At 31.8% G+C, this 21,219-nt stretch overlaps 2 protein-coding genes, 1 long non-coding RNA gene and 1 pseudogene across 3 annotated transcripts; 2 read left to right on the top strand and 2 right to left on the bottom strand.

The window, feature by feature from the left end:
* Positions 1,155 to 1,786, bottom strand: LOC104747737. Its single transcript, XR_761220.2, has 2 exons — positions 1,677 to 1,786; positions 1,155 to 1,378 (listed from the first exon to the last, which is right to left on the bottom strand). It is a non-coding gene; the product is annotated as an uncharacterized LOC104747737 (long non-coding RNA).
* Positions 9,207 to 10,951, top strand: LOC104747736. Its single transcript, XM_010469429.2, has 3 exons — positions 9,207 to 9,703; positions 9,981 to 10,078; positions 10,591 to 10,951. Exons 1-3 carry the CDS (start codon positions 9,466 to 9,468, stop codon positions 10,642 to 10,644), a joined length of 390 nt encoding a protein of 129 aa, XP_010467731.1. The 5' UTR covers positions 9,207 to 9,465; the 3' UTR covers positions 10,645 to 10,951.
* On the top strand, positions 11,277 to 15,535 carry LOC104747735 (WD repeat-containing protein 75). The gene is made up of 16 exons (XM_010469428.2): positions 11,277 to 11,527; positions 11,606 to 11,794; positions 11,884 to 12,075; positions 12,157 to 12,565; positions 12,745 to 12,863; positions 12,965 to 13,042; positions 13,157 to 13,297; positions 13,415 to 13,459; positions 13,545 to 13,711; positions 13,884 to 13,962; positions 14,049 to 14,125; positions 14,207 to 14,336; positions 14,419 to 14,551; positions 14,637 to 14,803; positions 14,895 to 15,057; positions 15,143 to 15,535. The coding sequence occupies exons 1-16, from the start codon at positions 11,408 to 11,410 to the stop codon at positions 15,355 to 15,357; spliced, it is 2,424 nt and encodes an 807-aa protein (XP_010467730.1). The 5' UTR covers positions 11,277 to 11,407; the 3' UTR covers positions 15,358 to 15,535.
* LOC104747734 lies at positions 16,861 to 19,789 on the bottom strand (annotated as a pseudogene).

Genomic DNA, 21,219 nt, shown 5'->3' with positions numbered 1-21,219 from the left:
ATGGGTGACCTTTCGGGAAGTGATTGCTGGAACTGTGCGAGTGAGGAAAAACCACAAGGAAAGATCATGTAGTGATTTGTAGGGATGATAAGAAGTCTTTAAACCTCCCGGATATAGCAAACCGGCCATCGGATATGAATGGGCTCACGGGTCTAGTGAAAGGGCGTGAGGCCCATTAAAGAAAGTGCACCCATGGACTGGGAGTGAACATGAGGTCCACTAAGAGGTGACGATCAAGACGTTACAATTGTAAACACATAAGCCTCCTCAAAGATCTTTATCAAACCAGAGTTTCAAAGACTCGAACATGACAAAGCTATGTAAGTTGTGTATATAGATTTATATTAGGTTGTGTAAAAAATTTATAGTTAAAGTTGTTAATACATTTTCCATATTTACATCTCTGAATTTGCTAGCCGCTATCACATAAACTATGTGATGAAGCATGAGGGTGAATCTTAAGGAACTCAAACAGAAGCAAAAGAAGTCTAAAGATCTATCTGCGTATATGAAAAGTTTTATTTAAATCTTAGAATGAGGTCCTTCTAATGTGAATGTTTATAGTAACAAGTACTTTAAATCCATATATGGGTTTCCTTTATCTTAAATTTGTAACTGAATTTAATTTGATACCAAATTCTATGTTTTCTTTTTTTGAAATTGCTTAGACTTTTTAAAATATTGAAGGAACAAATGAAATTAAGATTATAAAGTTTTTTTTTTTTAAGAAACTGTTGATTGAGGCAAACTATTTTATTGAAGATAATTTATTTCACAAATGTTTTTAAAAAATTAAAATTACTACTATATCAAAAAAACTATAAATTATTAAATACTTTTAAAAATAAATCTAAAATCTAAAAAATCTACAATTAAACTATTTAAAAATAATTATTTATGAAAACTATTTGCGCGCACAAGCCTGCGGGTAACTTTCCTAGTTTGCTAACTATTTTGTCCATAGCTTGAAATACCTTTTCACAAATATTAAGATGTATCAATTGATTCTATTCATAAAAAAAAAAAAATGAAATATGCAATATATGTTGTTCGCTAAAATAAAAAAAAAAGATATAATAGATATGGCATCACATCATGGCATGTTGTGTTTTCTTTGTATGATAAGTAAGAATTCTACAAAGAAATTTTTGTAATTTTTTAAAAACAATACAAACTTATCATTATTAGTTGTGAAAATCGTCATAACCACACTTAGTGATATAATAATTATCAATATATATATATATATATATATATATAATTATCAATATATATATATTGCTTATTAAATAAAACGGAGTAAATGTGACCACCAGGGTTCTAGCAATCTAACATAGTTTCTCCGGATCTAGAATTAGTGTCTGCAAGCCATCAACACCTGCGTTATGAAAAAACCGAAGTAAACGAAATAGAAAATCTGATTTGAAATGTGTATCTATATATTTAAAATATGACAAAATTACTTCAAAACTGTCTTATGTTAGTAAAAAATACACGCACATAAAAATAAAAGGAAGACTCTACGCATGCTCCAAACACATTTCAAACCATTGCAGCAATAAATAATCATACATTGATATTTTCTTGTATACTTTCTAAAATGTCTTCTTCAAGAAATACAATTTCTCGTCAGATTTTTATTCATGATTACGCTTTTTGGGGAGGAGGAACCATACCACAATAACCACCAGGCTTATTACCACCACGGCAGCGACGCCCAACACAATTATTAGTCCCAAATCCATTTTCCCTTACTTGTTTTTCTCACTAACAATTCTTTATGTGTTTCTTGTGTAGTTTTGTGTGTGTTATAAATCTTAATATTTATATATCTAAAAGTTGGAAGTACTCATAGCAATATAAAAAGTAGTATTTTATAATTAAAGAGATCTTAACATTGTATTCACATACCCAACTTTGCAGATCATTCATGACATTTGTCTAATATATCTAATATTAAAATATGTGTCATATGCAATTTAGTGATAACATATGTTTTAAGTGTATGTGTATCTAATAATAGAGAGATGTGACAATATTATATAGATTGTAACATTTGTCAAAGAATTTCAGTAAAACTTATAAAAAGTAATATATGTGTATATGAGAGAAGATTTAAAAAAAAAACTTTAGTGGAGGTTATTGATTTGAGATTTGAATAGAGTTTTAAAAAACTTTAAATGTTATGTAGATTCTTTTGTTTTTAGATTAGGATTTTGTTAAACTTTGTTAAAGTCTAGTGTTATTAGTTTGTTATTTATAAAAATTTATTTCAAATCTTAACAAATTTAGGTTATTGGATTCATATTTTTTATAAAGTCAAAAAAAGTTTTGTGTTATTCTATTAAAACAAAATTATTTAGGATTTTAATAAACTCAACTATTATGTTATTGGTTCATGATTTAGACACTTTCTTTATAAAATAAATTCATGGAAAATATCACTGATATATCATGGTTTTTAGGTGTTTTTAGCCATGATATAAGTCTTATTTATAGAGTCTTTTTGGTATTTTTAGAGTCTTTTGAGTCTTTATAGGATTTAGCATGGATGGGAGCATTATGGAGCTAAATAGGAAGATTTGGAGCTTAATTAAGCATTGAGGCTGAGCTACGAAGTTGGGAGACATGTTCAGAAGAGTGCATCGGTCGACACAGCATATGCATCGATCGCTGCTAGGCCAAAGTCGAAATTGGAAGTTTTCCCACAAGTTTTGAAGATTTAAAAATCTGCCCCAAAGTCTTCTATATTTGCATCATTAGTCCCTGGACGTGTTTAGGAATATAATAGGATTTTTATGGTCATTGTTTAGACCTAAGCTTTATTTTTCCCTGCAACTGTTGAGAGCAAAACCCTGAGAGATTTTTAGAGAGCTTTTGAAGAGAAGAATCAAGACTCCTTCAGAGAAGATTCAGAACTCCTTTATTTCTTCCTTTAATCTCTTAATGCAATTTATTCAGAAGATGTTTTGTGTTTCATTGATTATGTCTGAGTAGATCTGCTTGTTAGGTTTAGGGTTTCTCATTAGGGATTTCATGGATTATTAGATCTATTATTATTTAGGATTCATTATCTTTCTTGTTCTTCATCATAGGTTGTTCTTAATGCTAGATCTTAAATTAGTCATCTGGATTTAGATCTTAGGTTTATTAATTGATATGAGAATATAATTGATTTTCCTGATAAAACCTTTGGTGAGCAAAATTACTTTCTGCAAAGAGATTTGATTTAGTAATTTTGTGAACTTATCTAAACCTGATTTTATTGCTGGTTTTTAACTTGAATTTTGCAAAGAGATTTGGATTTTCTGGTTTTAAAACTTAGATAATATTTGCAGTGAGAACTGATTTATTTTATAATTGTGTTTAGAGTTCAAGAACGGTGCTTAATTGTTGAATCCTGCTTGTTTAATTAATTGATTTGATTTTCCATGATTTCCTGAGAATTTCCCTACGCCTAGCGTTTATTCTTATTGATTAACAACTCTTTTATTTTCTGTTTTGCATTGCTATTTAAATAACAATTTTGGTTTAGCATAATTAAAAGAATAATAAGTCTATTGTGTGAATCTAGAGTTCTTGTGGATTCGATCCCTAAGTACTACAATTGATCTCTTAATTTGAGAGAGTAGCTCAGGGTTAAATTTGAGCATATCAATCACAAAAATACAAAGATTTTGTGACAGCCCGGTTTCAGAGACTTGCCGAGAGGTTTAAAAGAATTGATTTGGCCACCTATGTCACCAAAATGCACTTATCTTTTCGGTCAAGGATCCCGAGAGAACTCCAAAGTTAAGCGTGTTTGAGCTAAAGTAGTCTCAGGATGGATGATCTTCTGGGAAGCAACTGTCAGAACTGTGCGAGTGAGGACAAAACCCAAGAAAAGATCATGTGGTGATTTGTAGGGACAGTAACAAATCTTTAAAACTTCCCGGACGTAGCAAACTAACTGTCGGATATGGATGGACTCAAGAGCCTAGTGAGAGAACGTGAGGCCCATTAAGAAAGGTGGGTCCATGGACTGTGATTGGACATAAGGCCCACTGAGAGGTGGTGGTTGGGTTGTTACAAGTGGTATCAGAGCCGAAGCCAGACGAGTGTGGAGTCGGGTGGACTCACACCGTTGGGGGTGACGGTCTTGGTGCGCAATGAGGACGTTGCAATCTGTTAGTGGTTTGTATTGTATTGATTCATTGTGGTTTATAAGTTCTTTGTGTGTGGTTTGTATTGTATTGATTCATTCTCATTTCCTACATTTTTGTCTGATATTTTTGTGTAGCAACTCTTAGTACAATAGCTTGATCCAGAGTATTGGATATGATGTGATTGAGTTGTACATTGCTATGGTATGTTACAGTTGAGGTTCTTTGAGGGTTATGATTAGGGTGTATGCAGGTAGACTCATCGCATATTAGAAGCAACCTCTCTTTCTCAGTCTAAAGTCAAATTAATAACAAAACACAAAAATTTCACAAATCTTTTCAAAAGCCTATCGATGTTGGCCGGGTTCAAAGGGGTGGCGGGAGAGGCAAAATCCAAGGGTCCACTCCAAAATTCAGAGAAATCTTTTGAACAAAGAGGACCCAAAAAAAAATTACTGTGAAAGAGGACTGTTGGTTAGTGAAGTTTGTTTTTGTTAGAACTCTTTCTTATTATTTTCAAGTGGATTATATTTCTTTAGATGATGTATTTTGTATTTGGGTGTTTTTTGTTATGCTTTTCTTTTTTTGTAATTTCAGATAATTTGATGATGGTTGGACATTACTTGCTTTGGATTTATAAGCTCCCACCCAATTCCACCTTGAAGACCTTGATCAAAAATACACTAGATAATTTCTAAGCTCCCACCCAATTCCACTTTGAAAACCTTGATAAAAAATACACTTGATTCTATCTGCTACGACTTTAGTCACGAACCAAGCTGTAAGTGTTTATATTTAAACATACTAATTATAAGTCACAGAGAAAGTTATATTGACCAGTTTAGAGTTCGATTATGACATGTAGGTTTTGTTCTTTTGTTTAGTGGTCTCTTAGAGTCTTAGTTATATGTAACTTATTAATCCACCTATTTGATTGGTTTCTATCTCTAAGTTTCAGTGTGTGAGCTTTATGTACCTTGAGAAATATATGAAAGAAATACCCTTTTGAATTTTCGAGCATTGAGATGCTATATAAGACATACAATGGTGTGAATGTGTGTCGGTATATCATATTTGTAGCAATATGATAAATATTGCTCCCTCCGTTTTAACTACTTGTCGTTTAAGGTTTTTTCACACAGATTAATAAAACAACTCAATGTTCTATATTACCCTTTCTTTAATACATATTCTAATTTTTTATTGGTCAAATCAATAAAATAGTTGGGATAAAATTGATATTTTTACCAAATATATGCATTAGAAATCTAAAACGACAAGTATTAGAAAACAAATTTTTTACTCTAAAATGACAACTAAAAGAAACCAGAGGGAGTATTCTTTAATATTAGATTAAAATAATATTTAAATTCCTCTTTTTACATTGTAGTACATTATGTTTGTGTTTGTTTTCTTCAGAAATATTATGTTTGTAGTACATTATGTTTGTAGCACACGTGGTTATCGTGGAAGTATCATGAAATATTAAGACTTTTATGGTATTTTTCTTTAATTATATGTATCTCTTTTGTGATACAACAGTACTTACAATAAACTTAGGGGGTGTTATTGGATTGAGGATTTTAATAGATTTTAATTAACCCAGGACATTAGTGGATTTAAAAGTCTAATGCATTTGTGTGGACTTTATAATGCATATAAGGTGGATTTGAAAGTCATTGATAATGTATTTTTGGTGATTGTTATGGATTTTTTAAAAAGTTATTGTTAGAAAAAAATATATATATATCCATAAACTGTGTTATACACCAAAATTATATTAAATTAATAACACCCAGACTTTTACGCATGTCATAGAAAACTTGAATTAAACTGTATTTGTTTTCAATCCAGATTTTTGGTGTAATTAAAGAACCCAGATGTCATGAACCCAGAAAAAAAAAATTAAAGAATACAAAAAAACACAGATCTGATGAATAAGTGTGATTATATACAAAGGGTTTGAGGAGGAAGAAACAGAGATTGAACCCAGAAAAAAAAAGTGTGATTATATCATAAACCAAAAAAAAAAGTTATAGATCATGAACCCAGAAAAAAAAGTTAAAAAACAAAAAAAAAAATTCTCAAAAATAATACATATCTGATGAATAAGTGTGATTATATAAAAGGATTGAGAAAAAAAATCAAACAATAATATGTCAAAGGCTAGAGATCCATCTAAAGAGAGGAGAAGAAAATGAAATGATTGAGAAAAGTGTGGTATTGTGTTTGTTCATATTTTAGAAGCAAAGTACGTTGAAATCCAAAATCACACAAAATCCAGTAGATATTGAATAACACTAGATTTTAATGGATTTTTAAAAATACCCAATTGAATAACACCTGATTCTTAAATACATCAAACTCCTTTAAAAACCACAATCCAATAACACCCCCTTAGTCTTTTACTTTGTTTGAACACAGGTCAACCACACAATACATTAAAACCATACCCAACAAGTTAACCATAAAACCAAAGAAAACGACACAAGATTAACGAGGCTAAAAATGAGCAACGAGATTCGATTCATCAAAATGCAAAAACAATTCAAAGCCCAGAAAACTCAACTACAAAGGAGGTCCACAAAACAGAACAATTAAAAAAAAGAAGCAAGAATACAAAAAATTCAACCATATCAATATTGGTAATAAGGATAAACCGTCATAAGAAACCAAAAGTATTTATATTACAAAAAGAACAAAAAATAGTATTTGTTTGTTAATTTTGTTTCTTTTGTTCAGTATTTAAAATTGTATAATAGTATTTCTATTGTTAATTATAAAATTCGACCAACTGAATACCACATACACGATGGAACAATTATTTAGTATATTTATATTAATATTACTTTTTTACCATATCAAATATCTTATGGTTATAAAAAAGAAAATTTTTAGGGTTTTTTACAATTAAACCGTAAGAGAATTGTACTTACACTATTATTTAAAAAAAAATTAAAGTGAGGTTAAATTTATCTTGTAAGTTAAACGATTTTTAGATATAATCCGTGAAAGAATTATATCCTTAAAATTCATAAGATGGTATATCGCGGATTAAATTATATTATGAATAATTAAATTATTAGATTTAGCCCAAAAAAATAATCAACCTATCAATAACCATAGAAAAAAATAATTTTTTCATACCAAACAGTATTGTTATTATCGACTATTAGAGTTTTAAAGGAAATTATAAATATATTGTATATAGATTTTTGAAATATTTTATTAAGTGTAATAAATTTCTAAATATATAAATTGTTTTGGGAAATTTTAACCCAAATTGGTAGAGATACTTTAGGAATTTTTTTTGTGCAATTTTAACAGAATTAAATTTGTAATTAAGTATACTTCAAAGGTTAGAGCATCAAATGTACTTAAAAATGTTAATATAGATAATTCAAAAAATTATATAACTTAGTGTTTTATTTACTTCCATTTAAATACTTTTTAACTTCGGAAAATAATTTTGGGTTTTTTAGCAAACAAAATAGAACTTTAAATAAACTATGTGGTTAGATTAAGTAATTATAATTACAGTCTCACTTTACCAAATTATAAGTCTTATGGAAAAACAAATTAATAAATGATGTTAGAAAAGTAAAATAGTATTTTTTCAATTGTCTTTTTAGTTTCTTCTAAAGTTTTTCATCGATTATTATGAACCAAATTCGCAATACAATCAATTTATTTGACTAATCTATACTAGTATTTTTGCAGCAGTTTTTGCACAAAAATATGTTTATGGAAATATTTACCATTGAATGTCATTTAATGCTTATATTCATATCCAAACAAGTTTAGTTAATTCTCTCTACTATCCTCATAACCAAACAGAATTAAAATATTTTAAATATCCATATATATATAATATTTTATAATTAATATAGATATTTAGAAGATTTATTCCATATTAAAAAAATATATTCGCCTATCATCTTTTTTTGATTTTAAATGTAATGTAGTGAATCATCATATAATACATAAAGTTAATAAAATGTGTTTTTTCCTGCATATATTGTGATTTAAATTTTTTAAAACAAACATATATTACTCAATTAATATAAAAGTGTGTGTTAACATACATATATAGTAAATTTACTGTATATAGTAAATTATAGAATTTTAAGAAGTTTATAATTTATAACTGATATATCTAAACTTAATAAAAAGTTTAAAATTATGAATATTTAAACATATTAAATGTTCAAAATAACACAAACGAGTTATATTACATGACGCGTTATATAACATTACATGATTAAATTGATAATACTAAAAAAAAATATATCTTTAATATGATACTTCGATACGGGTTAAATCCTTATTTTACTATTTTAACAACACCAATATAAAATATGTCAAATCAAACTAATTTAATTAAGATTGTATTAAACAAAAATTGTTGTGCGGTATACTACGAATTATATACTAAATCATTAAAATTAACAAAAAAGTACATTAGCAAAATTAGTATTAAAATAGTACATAAAAAAATTGTCTCGTGGTGTACCACGGATCATAATCTAGTTACTATTGTATAACTTATGTCTCATTTAAATCAAATACAGTTGTTCTACAAGTTATTGATTTAATAGTAGTTGTTGTTGTTGCAACTGCTCGAGATGGAACTGTTACAGTTGAAAAGAAGGTGTTTGATATCGTTGTTCATGCAGTTGTCGAGAAGAAGGAATTGGTACCCTAATACTCCTCAAACATCTACATCGGTTAGATTACTATTATTAAATCTACATAATTTAAAAATTTACACAAAATACAATATAAACAAACGTTAAAATACAAAAATACGAAAGAAAAAAATAAACAAGTATAATTAATTATCCTATTTTAATAAAGCAAACATTAAAATTACAATTAAAACTAAGATGAACGTTACTCAAATAGTCAAATTAAACATCCTTAATTATTGTGTGTGTGTTCGAAGATTTAAGAAGAAAAAAAGAAAGATCCGTCGGAAAAAGCAAAAAATAATTATTAAAGAAATGAAAATGGTGTTTGGTCTCTGACTCTTTTTGGTGTGTGTGAAAAGTAAAAGTACATTTACACTTTCAGAAGAAAAATAGAAACACAGAGACGAACGAACCAAAGAAGACCTCATCAGTCTCTCTGAAACCAATCTTTCACTTTATCACTCTCTCTCTCTCTCTCTCTCTCTCTCTCTCTCTCTCTCTCTGCAACTTGCAACTACAACTACAACTAGCATCAACCAAGAACCTTTACTTCTTCTTCTTTTTTCTCAGATTCTTGTCTGAATTTATTTTGTTCTTTCCATTTTCTCTCAATTTCACATCACCTTTTCAAGATGCCGATCAACAAAGACCCATCAACACCTCCTCCTGTCATCGGAAAAATCGGTCCTTACACTGTCTTTATGACTCCTCCGGCCACTCCTAAACCACCTGAATCTCCCTCTTCTCAGAAGCCTGTGATGGCTCCTCCTGTTCTTCCTCCCCCTCAGCAGTTTAAATCGGTGGCTTCTTCTGGAGAGGACGGCTCTGTTTTGGGGTTCTTCAAAAACGCCGTCACCAAGGTTCAAAATGGTAATGAAACTAGAGAAATCTGACTGATTTTTGAGCTTAAAAGTTTCCTCATTTTTTGGATCTTGTGTTTGAGATTGATACCCTTTGATTGAGATTAGGAAATTAAACTGAGAATTGGTAAAAACAGATGTAAAAGTTTCTATCTTTGTGAAGTAATTGGGATGTAGATTGTTTCTGATGTACCTTGAAATCTGGATTTTTTTTCATACTGTTTCGGTGATTTGTTTGGAGACCTGACATTGAAATTCTTGTTTTTGTGTGTGTGCTTAAACTACAGCTCATTCAAGCGTGGATGATCATTTGGTTAGATGGTTTGGGTTAAACCAGTCCAAGTATCAGTGGGCTTTGGATGAGTACTACGAAAGCAAAGGATCAGTAAGTGTTCCTTTAAATAATTTCTTTCATAGATTTGTGTTTATTCTTTCCTTTTTGATTCTCTCTATATGTTTTAGTTTCACGTTCTTGTGGTTCCTGAATCTCTCTTTCTGTTAGTTTCTTATCGATATCGACTCCTTTTGTCTGCTTGATTCATCAGCTTTTTTAGTTAACTTGTTGGTTGGAGTCGTTGGACAAAATTTTGTTTCATGTACATTTTGCTAAGCTTAGAAGCAAAGCTAAGTTCGAGTGTGTTTTTTTCTTTTCTTTTTGGTCCTTTACTTCTTGTTTTTTTGCTTCTAAGTTAATGAACACAACAAAAATATGCAACCAATAGAAGCTTGTTTGATCTTCACCCCATATCAATGATAAAAAAAATGCGTTTTGGTAGTCAAAACAATGTCATGGATTTGTTTTGGACTTGCTCACATTAGTCATTGATTTAGTGCATATGTTCCTCAATTAAATACATATTGTGGTTGTAGCACTCATCTTGTTGAAATCAAATGCAGGATATGAAGGCTGTCAAAGCAAAGGAGATGCCTGGAAAAACACAGAGCGTATAAGTAAACCATATATTATAAACATCTTTCCCATTTGGTTCAAATTCCAAAACATGTTTTCCTAAGAGAGTTAAAAAAGCTTTGAGTCTTTGAGGAAAGTTTTATTCAGATGATTGATCATGGAATCCATTTTAGCCTTAGAGGTCTCTTTTGGTATATTTTTTTTAAAAAACCTATGTAATGTAGCTCTTTGTAGTTTTATGTAACAATGGAGATGGCTGGCATTCATCCATTTGGTTTGTTGTAAGCTTAATAACATTATTCACTTTTTAACATATATTAATAATTTTTATATGTAATGTATGTTGCATGTCTCTGAATTCAAAATAATTTACTAAAGTTTTTTCTCTGTCAAGCAAATTTTTTTTCTACTTGCTATGATTCATCTGAAAATGAAAAGTAATTAACAAATTAAATTTGTTTAGCAGCGTTTCATAACCTCGTAATTATCGGATCAACTGGACCTCGCTATATTCAAAGCCCATTAAAAAGGCCCAAATTATTTCCGACAACAGCCCAACTTTCTCTGTCTGAGTGTCTGGTCATATATCATCTCAACATGTTTTAATATCTTTTTTAACGTTTTTAAAAATATTTTCCGGTTTAAAAATATTAGAATTTAAATTTAATAAGTTGGAAAAAAAAAACGAAGAAAGGGTTTAGGGCTTTTGCAAATTTGTGCGTCTCTCATTGTTTCTTCTTCTTTCTTCATCCCCAAATTCTCCGCCTCTTCTTCGCCGGAAAGTTAAGAAGAAAAAAAAAAACAATGATTCGCGGCGGAAGAAGCTACGTAACTTCACCTCCTTCATTCTCCAACGACGCTAAAAAGCTTCTTGTTTGCACAGGAAACACTGTCTCCGTTTTCAGCGCCGCCACTGGCTTACAGGTACCTAATTGTTTTGATTCTTCTCCAGAGTTTTTAGGGTTTCTCTTCGAATCGTTGATTTTTACATTTCTGTTTTAGATTACATCGCTTGAAGGTCATACAGCTCCAGTAACGACTCTAATTGTTGTTCCTGCTGCATCGAGTCCTGCTCAAAAGATCCTTTGTTATTGTTGGACTGCGTCTCTTGATGGTACAGTTCGTCATTGGGATTTCTCAGGACCTGAGCTTTTGAAAACCATTGATGCTCAGCTTCCCATTTACTCTATGGTGAGTTTTTTTTTTTTTTTTTCAAGTTGTTGGTTTTTTGATTAGTATTTGTGATTGTGAATGTATCTGTGTGTTGTTTAATTATCTAGGTTATTCCTTCTCTTTTGAGTGAACCTCAAGTACAAATTGATAAACGTCGTGAGTTGTCTGGTAAGTTGGTAGCTTATGTTTCGGTTGAGGATACAAGTGTTGTTAAAGAAGGTACTAAGGAGTTGCGTGGACATATCAGAAGATTCAACCTTGCTAAACCACGAATTCCTCGTGGAGACACTTTGAAAGAGGTCAGTTTTCATATATCAGAGTTATGGGGTTTAGACTTGGATTATGTGAAGCTCAAATCATTTGCTTGTTTCTTTGTGTAGACGGAAGAACCTGAATCTATTGTTATCAGTCCCTCGGGAGAGTTTTTTGGAATCCGTCACAAGTGTAAAATTCATATATGGGATGTTCCTTCTGGAGGAGGATCAAGGCATGCTGTTTCCAGGAAGATGACACTACATCATTCAAAGTTTATCAATGCTTTTGCTTTTCATCCCACTGAGAGAATTATAGCTGCTGGAGATGTGACTGGAAGAGTGTTGATTTGGAGAGGTTTCGGTAATAGAAAACTTGCCTTGGGTAATCAAAAGAAAAAAGTGAGAGCTATGGTTGATTTGGATAACGCTGGAGTGAGAGGTGAAGATGATGCTGAATCTTGTACTACATGGCACTGGCACTCTGCTGAAGTTAATGTCCTTAATTTCTCTTCCGATGGAGCATATTTGTATACAGGTGCGACCAAGTTATTTCTCACTTACTTTTCCTATGCTTGTGTTTATATGATGGTTGGGCTAATATCAATTAGTTTATCAGCCGTTATATGACTAATAGGTCATGAAAAAACTTATTGTCTTGAAAGTTAAATTTTCAGAGTTCTTACTCTCAACTGTGGGTGCTTTCTGTTTCTTTAGGGGGAAGGGAAGGGGTATTAGTTGTTTGGCAGCTAGACACAGGGAAGAAGAAATTCTTACCAAGAATAGGGTCTCCCTTGTTGTACTTCATGTGGTCTCCAGATCCAACTCTTTCTTCTGTAAGTCAGTCAGAGCTTACTGTTTCAATCTCAGCTAATACACAACCTGCTGAAAGCAAAAGTAAATGTTTTGCTGATTTAACTAAGAACGAGAGTTGCAGGTGGTTTGTGCAGATAATCAGATCCATTTGCTCAAAATGCCTTCCATGGAGATTTTAAGGACCATTTCTGGAATCAAGGTTCGTCTTGCAAACTAATTACTTAACCACTAACTGCTAAACCTGGGAAGTTACTAACCTCTCTTGGATCTTCCTTTCCTTTGGCATTTACTTCAATGTGTGTTATTTTTACAGCCTCCCCCATCGTTGCCTAGGATGTATGAAGGCTTGGCTAGTACTGTTGCCTTTGATCGATCTTCTGGCATAGCTGCTTTGTGCACAGAAAATTATTGTGTTCAGCTATACAATCTTCTTAATGACCGGGGAATATCCGAGGTTAGTGGCTCCAATATACCCCCTAATGAGCTATTTTCCACTTTCTGCTGTCTATAAATTCTCTAAGTTGATATGCTTTGATTGTCAATTAAACTTTTGTAACCAATGTTTTTGCAGATTCAAGTTTGTGAGAGAAACCATCAACCAGGCGATGAAATCACAGTAAGTACATCTCCTTTCTGTTTATTTGGTTGTATATCTAGTATTTTTTTTTACAATTGGTGATAATTTGAGAACACGGTAATAGGTTGTGGTGACAGCGGTTGCTCTCTCCCTCGATGGCTCAGTGATGAGTACAACTGAGGTGAAACTTCCGGAAGATGGCATAGGAGGCTTAGTGTCCCTCAAGTTTTGGGTGTCTGAACCACACAGCAAAACTTTTACCTTATCCACAATTGTATATGAACCTCACAGGTTAATTAATAATAACTCACCCTGTTAATGGATAACGCTTCATTTTTCATCATCAACCAATTTTCTTGTCATTTATTATCTTTTGTAAACCTAGCAAATCTGAATTGATTTAGTCTACAAACTGTTATATTCTGTACAGAGAGTGATTTTTCTACTTCTGTATATCTTACAGGGATGCCGGTGTCTCAGCCATTGCATTCCACCCTACCCGCTCCATGGCAGTTAGTACATCATTTGGTGGGGACTTCAAGGTAGTTCTTAAACTGATTGTACATACATCTCTCTGTGTATTATTATTTTTTTTTTGTTATTATTGATATCACTTTGGCTCTTTCAGATTTGGGTTTGCAACAGCGACAAGAATCAGGCGGATAAGGACTCTAGCTGGACATGTCACGCAGTTGGCTCTTACAAGTAATTGCTTCTGTATGGATTAGGAAACTTCAACATTCACGAATTATTTACTCGAACTTAATATTCTCTGCCCTTTTGCAGGAAGAAGCCAATGACTGCTGCTGCTTTCTCGGGGGATGGCACTGTTCTGGCTGTTGCGGTTGAGAATGTTATTACGCTTTGGAATCCAGACAAGAACATTCTCTTGTCTGTTCTTGGAGCGACACTGACGGTAATTTTCTTTTCAGTTTTCCTTTTATAAGTTGGAACCTCTTTCATAAAGATGGTTGCTTAAACCTCTCATTTTATTTCAGCCTATCACAAAGCTTTGTTTCGCTGGGACATCTGAGTTCCTTGTTGCTGCATCCCATTTTCCGAGACCTGAATTGTCTGTTTGGAATGCATCGAATCTATCTTTATCATGGTCATATGGATTACGCATAGAAGGTAAATATTTTAACACTTTCTCGAACTACTCCATGAAAATTCTTGGTGTGTTTTGCTTAGTCAAATGTTTCATCTCGTTTTGCAGCTGTCACATCTGCAGTGGATTCATCGTCTTTTGCAGTATTGGCTCTGATCCCAAAATCTTTTAGAACGGATGAATCTAAGGAGAATATCTTCCGCAGTAGAGATGGTGCGATTCTCTTGTTTAACGGATCAGATCCTAAGCCGGTATCTATATGGACTGTGATGAAGGTATGACAAAAGAAAAAAAAAACCCGCTAATATATATAATTGTAAAGAAGGAGAGACGAAACCAATGTGTTAAACAATGTCTAAATTGCAGGCTAAGGGTGGATCAATTTCATTTTTAGAAGGAGATAAGTCTCAGCTTCGCCTTGCATATGTAAATGGAAGCCATGAGTATGTTGTTTTTGATCCCAATAGTGATGAGTCACACGAGCGTAGCGCTGTTGACTATGACGGTCTTGCTGGCCAGGAAGAGACAGGTAAAAGAAACTCTTGAAACAAACTATGAAATAAACTATATTGATTGTACCTTGTTATTAATCGAAAAAGTCTCAAATCTTTTAGGAGACGCCGGGTACACATCCTTGTACGGGCAGTTACCTGATTATGACAAGAAGAGAATGGAGGATGCTGAGTCGTTGGCAACACCGTTTGTATCGTCAGAGAGACCGTGGGAAACAATATTCAGCGGTTCTACTCTAAATTTCCCGCCACTTCAGAAATTATGTGCTGAGTTCTTCGAGTCCCTAATGGAGAAAAGAACAGCCGTTGTGGAATGAGACCTTACTTACGCAAAAAGGGTTTTGTAAGGTTTATACAGAAGAGAAACCATCTTTGGTGAGCAAAGTTGTTGAGTTTTGTTCAGGAAATTTTGTAGCTTCTTTTTGTTGTGAGATTCGGTTCGGTTTATGTTGTTGCTACCATAGTGGTTCAAAATTGAAGGACTCTAACCAAGTATGCTCGGTTTGACTGATAGAAAAAAAAAAAAAAAAAACACGATCCGAAAACCTTACTACGATTTTTGTATGCTTTATTGGGTTGGTTTTTACTATTTCTACTCACCGAACATTAAATTTGATTACCTACAAAAACTAGTAATCTAGATGGGGTAACCAAATTCAAACCGTGATTTTGTTTACAATTCTAAACATATCAAATTAAATAGAGAGATAAGCAAAAACAAATTGGGGTTTTTACATTTTTTTACTTTAGATTCTCAATAATTGTGAAACGAGTCAGGTGCTCCTCCTAACCCACCAAAAGAAATTATTCGAAAATCCAAAATATTTCAACTAACATCTTTTGCATTATATTATTTTTATTTTTGCATTTTGCATTATTAAGTTGGGAATACAAATTGATATTTCATATTTTATTATATTCGTGGGCTATCTATATAGGTCTTTTGATGGTGGTCCAATATGTTGAGCTAATTTTATTCTTTTGAGTACATGAAAAAGGTAATTGCTTTGGGGACACTAAACTTTTTATTTTTATTTCCACATGCATGTAGGACAATAGTTTGTAAGGTTTGTGTTACGTATTGGAAAAGCTTTCTACTTTTTGTGAAAGAGATGTAAAAAAAAAAAAAGATCATTGTTTTCGCTTAAAACAACAATCCAAGATTAATGCAAGTCTTTAATAAGTTCCTTCTACCAAAGTATTATGGTTCCTTGGATACCAAAACTCATTTGCAACACTCAAGTTCAACTAATTAAGTGAGGAGGGCGATATAAAACATCAATTGTTTTATCGTATTAACATTGAACACTTAAGATAATTGCCTGTGCCGTACACCTGGCATGGGCTCCCACCAAACAAAACAAGTATCCACATTTAAAACTTATTGTTCTTGTATTGATCCAAGACTGCATTATTATTAAGAAACAAATTATGTAAATACAATGATTAATGTTTTTGGTTTTAGATAGCATCATTGATCATCAAATTGGTATCCTAGGTCGTGGCATGCTCAAATTGGTTGAGTCAGGGATCTTGAAGACTCATTGTTAATGATATTTCAATTGAAAAATTATTTTATTTTAAGATATGACCACTCATTATTTTAAGATATTTGCACTACTAATTTCAGAAGATATTTGATGAAAAAATATCAAAAATGATTGTGTTTGCTTATACTAAGAAACAATGTAATTAGTAGGATGCAAAACAACGTGACCCTAGCTCTTAAATGTCTTCTACTGAGATGATATCATGCCCATGGGAGTTTGCAAACTCTTCTGGATAGAGTTTGGTTATAGTAATATTATAAGCAGTCGACATCTAAAAATAAATAACACCTCATTGAATACTACAATTGTTTACGGAATAGACAACTCTAAACAAATATATACAATAAAAACAAAATTGAATTTTCAACAATTTTACAACTAAGTTTTAGATCTAGCGACTACGATGTGAAGAGCTTCGATTAGAGATAGAGTCAGGAGGGGAGAGTGAGATTGAAGAATCACATTCACAATCCTCAAGATCTTCATATCCCCAAAACTCTTCTTTCACTTCTTCTTCCTCTTCCATTTTCCATTTCTCCTTCTCTATATCTTCTCCTTGTAGTACTTCTAATACCTGATGTACCATAACGAATCCACACATAGAAAATTAGCAATATATATATATATATATATATATATATATATATATATATATATATATATATATATATATACATATATATATATATGAATATATCTTAACAATCAATCTTGTAATAATGTAGTAACATCTTTTTAAATTATATATTTGATTAGTTTAAGTGTCGGTAAATGAGCCTCTTTAAACCATAATACTTTTCTTCACTATTTCAATAATCACAATAGAACTATAGTGCTTGTTTTGTTTTGTATGGGACTGTGATTAAGATTAGGTGTCGGTAATTGAGCTTTTTCATAAGTATATTATAGTACGTGTTTTTAATTAAATTGAAAAGTTGAAAGGTGTTGCTTTTCATAAAAAAAATCAATAACAAAGAAAAAGTAACATAATACAAAAGGTTTGATGTATATGTCGTATTAAATAATGATGTTTCTAGTTAAGGACCAAAGACATTTTTTTAGTCACGCAGCCGATGAGCTAACTGAAAAGCGATCGTTGAGTAACATATCGACACGATTACGTCTCATTTATGAACCAATCATCAATTACTATTTTCTTTAATAAAAGAAACTATAATTTCATGGCACCTAGTTATTCGTATGTTGCTCAAATAAGGGTTTCACTTATACTATAAATGAAGGGAAAAAATAAACAAATGACTCACTATTAAAAGAAAAAATAAACTAACATATATATTGAAGTATTAATGGTTATGATTAATAAGCTTCATGAACGTACCTCGATCATGGAAGTCGACATAGAGAGGATGATCGGATACAGAGAGATGCCGCGAAAGCTATTCGATGAAGTTGTTGGATATCAAACTCTTCACTGATCCTCGGATCCACCAGCTTCTCAATATCTCCCTCTTTTATAATCAGTTTTGCCTGAATTACAAAATAAAATTAGCAACTCTACAAATTCGTATATATAACAAAATAAGAAAATACATTTCTTAGGTGTACAAAAAGACCTACAACATCTAAAATGTTGAGTTATTGGTGGAATGTAAGTTTGATTGATAAAACTATATGATGTAAAAGTGATTAAACAGCTGTACAAAATTTCCAAAACTTTTACCAATCACATTTTGGAAGTATATGCATTTTAATAATAAAAATGTTTTTGGAAATTAGTCAAACCCAAAAAAAATAATTTAGATAACTTATGCGATAAAATAACCGATAAAACCGTAAATAAAAATCAGAGTTAATTTAGAATTTACCCAGCTGTGTAGGCTCTGATGAGAAGCATCAACAGGTTTTTTACCGGAAATGAGCTCAAGCAAGAACACTCCAAAAGCAAATACATCAGTCTTCTCATCTACAATCCCATGTGTATAGTATTCTGGTGCTAAGTGCCTGTTTGGTTTATTTTAAGAAATGATCAATTAGTATTACTAAACAAAATTAGAAACTTTGTTAAAAATAGAAACAAAATTTGAGTAAAGAGTACCCAAATGTGCCTTCAATTGGAGCAATGGAATGATGAGACCATTGAGAAGGCAGCCATTTTGCCAACCCAAAATCAGATATCTAAAAAACAAAAAAAAATTATTGACTCTTTTAATAATATAAAACCAAATGAAATAAGTGATTAAACAATAAAACAGTAGAAAAATAAGAGAAAAAAAAACAGAGGAGGGACCTGTGGTTGATAATCTTGGGTTAAGAGAACATTAGAGGATTTAATGTCTCTATGTATGATCCTTCTCTGACAACCTTTGTGTAAATAATGAAGCCCTTTTGCTGTCCCAATTGCAATTTTATACCTTGTCTCCCACTCCAATGGTGCTTGATTCAAATCTACACCAATAACAATAAAACAATCTTTAATATACAAACAAACAAAAAAACAGCACATAACTCAAGAATTGTTGTAACCCAAGATATTGTGGGTTTACCATGAAGGAGAGAAGCAACAGAGCCTCTAGAAGAGAAGATGAAAACAAGATAGAGACCATTGTCAATACAACAACCAAGAAGAGACAAGACATTAGGGTGCGAGACATGTCCAATTGTTCCAATCTCCATTAAAAACTCTTTCTCTCTCCTCTCATCATCTCTGCCTCCTCTTGTTATCCTCTTCACAGCTATCTCTTCGCCATTTTTACTTAATACTCCTTTATACACTTCTGCAAATCCACCTCTACCTACCAAGTTCTCTGCAAAAGAAACACAAACCCTTTTAGTCTAAAAAAAGACATAATAGGAAGTGAAGTTTTCAAGAAGAAAGAGATGTACAGAACAAACCTGAGCTGAAACCGTTGGTTGCGTCGTAGATTTCATCAAAGGAGAAACATTTCCATTTGGGTCTTTGAAACTGCTCTGTTTCTTGAAAACCCTCGACGCATTTGGTGTGAGGAGGAGTTGAGTTCTCAGAGTCAGAGTCGAAACTGCGTCGTTTGAAGGAGAAGAGACGTTTCAAGCTGTTGCTTCGAATGTACTTCATTTGTGGATGGAACAGAGTTAAGAAGAAACTCGAGGTTTTATGCAATCACAGAGAGAAGAAGAAGAAGAAGAAGAGATGAGAAGGGAGAGAGAGAGAGAGAGAGAGAGAGAGAGAGAGAGATTATTATTATCTGTCTGTTTTTTTTTTTTTTTTTNATCTTGTGAATAAAAACACAGAAGAAATAAATTTGGGTTGGTGAAGGTTTACGGTGAGGTCGACCACAGAGAATTAGGTAACGTAAGAGAAACTGTGTTTGGCGTTTTTAAGATTTCCACGTTTGGCGATTAGAGAGTTATGAGAAGAAGTGTTGTTTGTTGTGTTACACAAAAGGATGAATGAATGAAAAGAACATTGTGTTGTGTGGTGTGGGTGAGACTTTAATGGTTTTTTATGCTTTTTTTTATCTCACAAGGCAGGTAGCTTCGCTGGAGGATATCCATGTTCTCAATTTTACTTTTTATTTTTTTCTCTCTTTTTTTTTTCTTATATTTTGCCATATTTGTTTCACAAATTTGAGAGTTCGGAAATTATAGGTAAGGAATAATTTTACGGGTAGAATCAGAATGAATTTTTTGGTTTGTTGTGATATATCTATATCATATATGTAATCTATTTCGTTTTATTCATATCGATATTTTTTTTTCATAAACAATCCACTTTGGAAGTAATCGGATATATATTAGGTTATAATTTATCATTTTTAGTTAGATATACGTTCGGTTCTCTAAATTTGAAAAATATTAGATTGATGTTGTATATGTGTTTTGCTTCGTAAACTTACGATTATTCATATTTTTTCGAATCATTCAAGATGTATTGTACATCGAAAATACATAATACGTATAAAAGGATTATGACACCATATTTGTCTCCAGCCATTTTTGAATATGTACAAAATGAGTTAGTATATAGTACCATGCCAAATTTATTTTTGAAACGTAAACATCGTATTTGAAATTTGGCTACAAAGACTGCAATAGAAACATACAAATTCTTAAATCGATTGAGTTAATGACGTTTAGATATTTAGAGGAAGTCTATTGGGTGTATTTGGGATTCGTCAAATAATTGCGGTCAGATTATTGTCGAGTAGTTAATGAAGTAAAAAAAACAATGCTACTTTTGACAGAGATATATAGGATTCTTTTATCTTTTTTGGTGATGTAGAATGGATTCTTTATATTTTAAAAAGTCAAGCCTAACATATTTTGCTTATTCAAGTGAAACTATTGTTAGGTCGTCCAAATTTTAATTCTCTTCGGCCTAACTTAACACTCGTCAGTTTTACTAGCCCCAAATCCTAGCTAGAGTATCACTATTGGGTTATTTATGTTTTATCCTCAAATGTAAACATATAAACAAATGTATATCTGTTTTTGTGTTTGGGTTATCTTACGTTCAACTTCATGTTATGAAGAAGTTATGGCTCTGGCCTTTCATTTAAAGCGGAGTTGCTTAAATTGCAATAGAGAATCTTTTATTAACTATAATTATGATAACATAATTTTTCGTATAAAAGGGAACTAGCTTAGACTTAATTAAGCACTGGTAAATACAAATAAATACGAGCACCAGGT

This window comes from Camelina sativa, chromosome 15, assembly GCF_000633955.1.
Source record: "Camelina sativa cultivar DH55 chromosome 15, Cs, whole genome shotgun sequence".
Taxonomy (NCBI): Eukaryota; Viridiplantae; Streptophyta; class Magnoliopsida; order Brassicales; family Brassicaceae; genus Camelina; species Camelina sativa.
The sequence above is the reverse complement of the archived record's forward strand: the minus strand, read 5'-3'. Positions and strand labels throughout refer to the sequence as shown.